This window comes from Neophocaena asiaeorientalis, unplaced genomic scaffold (genome assembly GCF_003031525.2).
Source record: "Neophocaena asiaeorientalis asiaeorientalis breed wild unplaced genomic scaffold, Neophocaena_asiaeorientalis_V1.1 scaffold116, whole genome shotgun sequence".
NCBI classification, from domain to species: Eukaryota; Metazoa; Chordata; class Mammalia; order Artiodactyla; family Phocoenidae; genus Neophocaena; species Neophocaena asiaeorientalis.
The window spans coordinates 4002960-4010165 of record NW_020174561.1 but is presented as its reverse complement, the minus strand read 5'-3'; the positions used below and the strand labels follow the sequence as shown (position 1 = coordinate 4010165).

Sequence of the window (7206 nt, the reverse complement as noted above, 5' to 3'; positions counted from 1 at the left end):
GTCCAATAGGCCACCTTCCTCTGTACCAAAAGTTAACTCCAACAGACAGCTGGAGATAAAACATTTCCCTCTGCAGATGATCTGAACACTGGCCACTCTTCCTAAACATGAGAGAATTTGCTGGCTAACTTCAAGTAAAGAGAAGGTGTACGGGGATGATCCAATTTGCTATTCATACCATTGGGGTGCCTATTTCATGAATGAACATAAACATTTATATAAGCACACACAAATACAAACATACAGGTTAGAGAGTGAAGGGGCACCTTTTCACATTTGTTGGAGGTGGGAGAATTGTAAGGTCTTCCACTGACTATTAGCTAAGTATCCCTCTTCATCAATTTTTAACACCCCCCTCCCAGTCACCGCCACTCCAACTAATCTCTAAGCTCACCCTATCTTTAAGGAGATTCTCCTTGATGTTTAGTGAGCTCTAACAGCTTTGTCATAAATCAAAGTTCATCGGTAATTCACCTCCTGACAAGTAGTCCTCCTGAGTGCTTATTTTAGAGGATTTCCTTTTGGCTTCTCCTACTTAATCACCACTACTTCAGACTACTCAAACCTGTGACCAGACAGACTACTGTTTCCGTTGCCTGCCTTCTCTGGAACTGTTGCCCCATCCCAAATCAGACCTGCGCAAAGTCTCTCCAGATTACAATAACAGATCCCCTATATGCTCCCACCTCCCCCAACAGACCAATTCTATCCTTCCATAGAAGACTTCTTTTTCAATATGTCAAAGCACACTGGCAGGGGCTAAAAGGTGGGAGTACCACATATAAGTACTTCCTAACTGTAAGTATTTTATGGCTTAGTAATTTTCCTCAACAATGTTCATTTTCTTTTCCACCAGTGAAATTGTGTCACCTTGAAAGTCTGGGAGAATTACATCCTGGGGTTCTGAGAATAAGTTCAAATACTGATTGAGAATAAATTCAAGAGACAAAAGCCATTTTCTGCCCTTTATAATTACCCCTGACCTCATTCTGTTTACTCAAAGAGAACAAACGCTTTCAAGGTCCGACTAAGTCACCTCGAAAAGGTGGCTACCCATAAGCTACCAGACATTTCCCCCAAGCTCCCTGGGGCACAGGCAGCTGTGAGGGAATGTGACAAGCACCTGGAAAAAGATTTTTCCACTTGGCTGTGATATTCAGGAGAAATGGCACTTCTGCCGGCCTCGAAGATTCAGAATTTACCCAACTATGGAATTTCAAAACGATCTCTTTCTGAAGTCAAATCTAACACGGATCTAGTCTCAGCAAAGGATAAGGTGGGGTATGGGGACGTCAGGAAAAGAGAAAGGTAGGGATTCGATCTACTGATTGCTGGATTGGGACTTAAAAAGTCCCAGGGCCCGAGGGCTTGCGTCCTGGGGCAAGAGCTGGGAAGTCTGGACCCGACGCCTGCACGTGGAATCAGGAATCCCCTGTTCTCGGGATCCCTCCCGTCCAGCTCCGTGCCCAGGATATTGGGGTCCCCCAGCCCGAGAGCGGCCGCGGTGGAACTTGGCTCGGATGTCCCGTGGGGCCCGCTCACCCGCTTGTCCGCGGTCGCCTCACCCAGGGTGTCTATCACCTCTCTGACTAGGGCCGCCGAGGAGGCCCAAGGGTCGTCGGCTCTCGGCGCCCGGAGCGGTCAATCCTTCCCCCACCTGGAAATGCGGGCTCTGGTTGCCAAGGAAATCGCCGCCTCGCCCCGGCGGTGCCCCCTACCCATCTCCCTTTCGTCCCGCCTGTCGCCTCCTGGCTCCGCATTTCCTTGAGCGCCCCCCAAGACGTACAAAAGTGAGGCAGGAGAGCAAATTTAAACTCGTTCCCTACGCCTCTCTTGCGACCGTCGAGGCGCTAGAAGAGCCGGCGAGGCCGCCCCGGGTGGGAGGGGATCCTGCGCCCACCGTGCGGATCCGCGGTGGATTCTCCGCAGCGGCCAGGCCCGGCGGGAGCTCGAGGCCGAGGGAGGGGCCGAGACGCACCCCCGAGGCAGGCGGGGCTGCGGGGACCCCTGCGGCCCACTCCCCGCAGCCTCTCTCCCTGGATGTGGCCCCGCTGCAGCAGGGTGGCTGGGCTGGGCTGGGAGCTTGTCTGGCAGCTTCTACTGAGCAGCTAATAGTATAACAACCCGGCTTTGATAAATCTGAACTAATTACCCCTCTTAATTAAAGTCTTTAGCAGTTGTTTCACTGTTTTGGCAAGAAAACAGGAGAGACTTGCAGTTAGAAAACACCAGAGCCCGAGCTCACAGCGGAGATGCTGATTAACACTTGAAGCATTTCAAGGACCTGGCACCCGCCACAGTTTGGTTTTCATTCATTTTTCCTCCTTGAATGGAAGTATATTCGTCTATAAACATATACACACACATAAAAACATGCAGGCTCCCTTTGCCAGCTATGTACCAGTCAGTATGTGCGTTCAGGATGCAAACAATAGACCCCCGTCCACATGATATCATTGTAACGCCTGTGTGGGGACGTATATTACACACAGCTCCTATAGATATGTTGTTCCCACTTAACTTTGCACTACAAATATATCAGATGGTCCAGGACAAAGACGTGCTTCTGTTAGAAAGCTCCACATCTTCTGTCTCTGAACTTACCGAATTTCATTACTTTACCAAAGTTGTAACTATTTGGAGAGACTATTATTTGCTCCTGGTGAATTTTTCAGATGAAACATTGGGTGGTACTAACCCAGGGTTGAACTTCTTAAAAAGGAAGAAAGAAGGTTGAGGGGGTCAGAATCAGGGATCCCTAGCTGAATAATATGAACAGAGCCCTGAAGGTTGTTGATTAAATAAGCATGTTCCAAGGATTTATTTCCAACAGTCAATGAATCAGTTTTCACGTGCAAGAATCAAAATTCAAATTCATCCATAATGAACCATCCTTATCTAATGTGTATGTGTTTGTATGTGTGTGTGCTGATGAATGTGGACTGTGCCTTTACAGGCACACACATCTATGCGTGTATATATAACATACACACAGAATTGGGTTTGCTTGTTTGTTTTTTTTTTAACCTCAGGGAAAGAGGAACTGGTAATAAACAGTCGGCAGGCATCTTGAGACCACAGAATCAACACAATGGAAGTATATACAATAATAAAATTAAAATGGTGCAGCATTCCCGGGTAGGATAATACAGATCTCAATAAATACAGCAGAAATGTGTGTTTAAAAAGCAAAACAAACACGATCTCTCCACCCGAGATGAAAATTCTTTGCAAATTAAAAAAAAAAATCAGAAAACAAATCCCCAAATTTTCTCATAATTGTTAGTGCCTATATAGGATATAATACACAAAACCATTTAGCAGGTGCATGCAAGAGGCGAAAGGCCGGGGAATTCAGAGGCTTCTGGTTGGCGCTAATGTGTAAGGCCCAACATGCCCTGGGTTCTACAGGTGAGCCTGGGTAGAGAGGTCCAGTTCTATTCGGCTGCTGTCTCAGTAGTGGGGACCCCGGCTGGGGCTGGGAAGGGACTTCGGCCTTGATCACTGGTGGCCCGGGGGGAGCCCAGGCTGCAGGGGCCCAGGGGGCGGCAGCGGCGCGGGCAGCGGCTGCTGTAGAGAGGGGGACGGGTCCGCTCCCGTCTCCCCAGCAGAGGTGCAGGGCAGCCCCAGGCCGCTGTCGTGCAGCTTGCGGACGTGCTTCTTGAGGTCAAAGTTCCTGCAGAAGCCCTTGCCGCACGTGGGGCAGGTGAAGGGCTTCTTGTCATTGTGGGTGTGCATGTGGAATGTGAGGTTGTAAATCTGGTGGAAAGCCTTGTTGCAGATATTGCACTTGAACTGCTTCTCCCCGCTGTGGGTCAGCTTGTGGTTTTTGTAATTCCCTGAAACAGACAAATGACAGGGATGTGGATCTGAAAAGAAAGCTTGGAACGGGAAGAGCAGACGATTGAAGGACAACGAGTCTAGAGAAGAGGGGCCACAGCGCGGAGGGCCGGTGCAGTTCTATGCTGCCCGCCTGCACTTCGCTCCCCAATTTTATTTTTAAACATCAGCAGTGAGGTCGTTCCCTCCACGTTTTAATACAACAGTTATTAATCCAATTCTATAAAATGAGGACAAGCGGTTAAAAAGAAATGCCCCCTCTGTATCTGAGCCATGCCTTTCTCTAGTACTCATCACACTTGAGGGTAGGACGTTGGAATGGCAACACATGCGCTGGTAACTAGCTGCACTTAACAAATCGTTTTCTGAAATACCCCCCAAAGTTGAGGGCTTTTGGTAAGACTACTGCGAAAGACAACGCCTCCTGGGTTCGATACCTTTTTGATGAAATCCTTTGCCACAGAATTCACACACAAATGGTTTGTAGCCTGCGTGTATTCGGGTATGCGTGTTTAAAGTAGAACTTCTATTAAATGCTTTGCCACACTGGTTACATTTATGAGGTTTTTCCTAAGCGGAAAGGAGAAAAAGCAGAGACGTTAAGGTATTTTGCTGTTCAGTGGAGTCTGAAAAACTCACAAACACTGTAATGCTCTTCCTCATGCTTTTAAGCAAAACAAAGGCAAACAATACCTGGCATTTCTCTCTCTCACAGCCGGCACATTTTAAACAAAACTTACGCTAAAGAGTAAGAGTTGATCGGCCATTAAAAAAAAAAAAAAACCGTTCGGAAATAAACCAGGTGAAATTGAGACAGCCGAACACACCTGGGTGTGGATGATCTTGTGCCTGCACAGGGTGCTGGCTTGCCGGAAGCCCTTTCCACAAACTTTGCAAACGAAGGGTCTGGCTCCCGTGTGCACCGGCATGTGACGGGTTAAGTTATAGTGCGCGTTAAAGACCTTAAACACAAGTACAACAGGTTAGCTCAACAAGCCCTTGGAGATCAAACCAGGCAGAGGAAGGGGAGGGAAGTGATAACGTTATAACAAGTGTATACAAATAATTACAAAATGAAGTTAAATGTGGAAAGAAAGAAGGGAGGGAGGAAGGGAGGAAGGAAGGAAGGAAGGCCACCCCCCGCCCTTTACACAGTACTTGCCTTTCCACACACTTCGCAAGTGAAAACTTTGGGCTTGGTATGAGGAGAGCCGCGGCTGAAGTCAGAGGTTTTGAACGCTATTTTTTCCGACAGGAGCTGGGCGCTTTCTTTCATGTAATGCTGCAGCTGAGCCTGGGACAAGTCTTTGAAAGCTACTCCCGAGGGGTACTTCTCCACCGCCGGGACCACCAGTTTATTCCTTTCGGCTAAATACGTTTTTGGCTGCGGGTGCAAAGGGGAACTGAGGAAGTAGGAGGCCACCGGGTGGATGTTAACGCTGGCCGCCGGGTGGCACGGGCCGTCACCTCGATTCAGGTAGCACAGGGCTCCCATGGCGTGGAAGGAAGAATGGTTGACCACCCGCGGCCTTACCAGCTTGTACTGCTGCAGCGGGAGCGCGTCGCGGGCCAGGTCGCCCTTGAGAGTCAGCGCGCAGTTGAGCAGGTCGCTGCAGCTGAACGCGGGGGCCGCGGGCGCTTCTGCAGGTGCAGCCGGAGCCTCCAGACTCGCCTTCCGCGGCTCCGAGCCCGTCACTCCCGCCTTAGGGCTCGTGTCGTACGCCACGGGCACGAAGGGGATCATGCAGGGGATCGACGAGTTAAGATGCAGAGAGTGCTTGGGGTCCCCCTTGGGCACGGCTCCCTGCAGGAAGTGGGGGACGGGCAGGGCTTTGGGCTCGGGGGTGCGTGCCATGATTCTTTCGATGGAGAAAGCCAAGGGTTTGGAGGTGTTCATCATGTTGCCCCGGGCCGGAGCGGTCGCTAACATTTTGGCAGTCGCGTTGTGGCAGCTACTGTCCATGTCTGAGTCTCCAGCGTCCCTCAGCCGGGGCCGGGCTGCGCCGTCGTTGCCTTGTTCCCTGCTTGTCACAGACCTGCGGAGAGGGGGACGGGCACCATCACCACCAGCAGCCTCCTCCTCCTCCCCAGCATCACCAGCCGAACCTGCCTGCCCAGCCCAGTGGACTCCTGCCAGCCCATCGCAGAGTTCTTGGCGCACCAATGACTCGGGGACAATCACTACTTATTTCTATCAATAGAAAGTGTTGTGTCAATAACGCAGCCAAGATCTCGCCAATCGTTAACTTCCAAGAGGAGAAGGTAAACTAGATAATTGCTCAATTCGCTTCCAACACTCAACAGGAAAACTTTTTTTTTTTCCTCTGCAGTCAGTGACTACTTTTCATTGGTGAGCGAGTTCCCCCGCCCAGAAGAGGCGGGGGCGCTCTCCGAGGTGCGGCGGACCGTCGCCTCCGCGCACACACTCGCCGGCGGACACTTCGCTACCCTCCGCGTCGGCCCCCCCCCGCCTTGCTTTTTCCTGTCTTTTTAACTCTCAATCTGCTTAACCGGGCTTTAGAGGCCAAGCAAATCTGAGATCAATTTTCTCCTTTAGCTCTAAATGACATCATCTAAAATCATTGTACAAGGGCTAAATAAGGAAACAGACTCGAATTCAGGGGCAAACACCAGGCTATATTTATCAAACGCCAGGCTCTAGAAAGCCGCGTCCAGAGAGCCTCCGGCAAGAGAAATCCGAGCCTTCCTGGCATGGTTCCGCCGGGCCCGAGGTGGGCCCGGGTCGGAGCCCCGCTGCCTCCTCCGCAGTCCTCTTTCTTCCTCTAGGGCCTGGGGCTGAGGGCTCCTGGAATCCCGAAGTCTCCGTGGCCTGAACCGAGTCTGGACCATTTGGAAGACGCCAGCAGGTAACTGGCCTCCCCGCAAAGCCCCTGAGAATTAAAGGCCTTGGGAGGCTTGCTTTATGTTTGTGGTTTTGTAAGCGCGATGCCGTGACCTAAGCTTGGGAAAGACACGCTCCATCCACAAAGTTGAGGAGGAATTGCAAGGAATAAGCGGGTGTCACACCAAAAGAAACCTCGGCTAGGACTAGACACCCTCCCCCCACACCCACCAAACACACACGCGCGCTTTTTGGCGTTTCCATTGAGAGCCCGGAAAGAGAGTCTTTCTTTCAGTACTTGCGCTCAGCTAGAGCTCTCTCGGAGCATTTAAAATCCTGAATGTTGGGCAGAGAAGGGAAGCAACCTATTGATTCCCTCCCCCAACCTCCCGACTGCTGGTGTCCGCGCGCCTCCTCAAAGCAGCGCGGGCGGCAGCCAGGGTGTGTGGGCGCTCGGGGGCGACGAGCACCGCGAGCTGGCTGCATGCCTGTCGCGGCCTCAGCCGCGCTTTCGCCTCCCAGAG

General features: G+C 51.2%; 1 protein-coding gene across 2 annotated transcripts; it reads right to left on the bottom strand.

Moving 5' to 3' along the window:
• Positions 1 to 2792: 2792 nt before the first annotated feature.
• Positions 2793 to 5803, bottom strand: FEZF1 (FEZ family zinc finger 1). 2 transcript variants are annotated; one of them, XM_024757845.1, is made up of 5 exons: positions 5375 to 5803; positions 5003 to 5224; positions 4668 to 4802; positions 4278 to 4410; positions 3502 to 3839 (listed from the first exon to the last, which is right to left on the bottom strand). In XM_024757845.1, exons 1-5 carry the CDS (start codon positions 5801 to 5803, stop codon positions 3502 to 3504), a joined length of 1257 nt encoding a protein of 418 aa, XP_024613613.1. The 2 variants fall into 2 exon arrangements, with proteins under 2 accessions (XP_024613612.1, XP_024613613.1); XM_024757844.1 differs by having other exon boundaries at positions 2793 to 3839; positions 5003 to 5803.
• Between the last annotated feature and the right edge of the window lie 1403 nt (positions 5804 to 7206).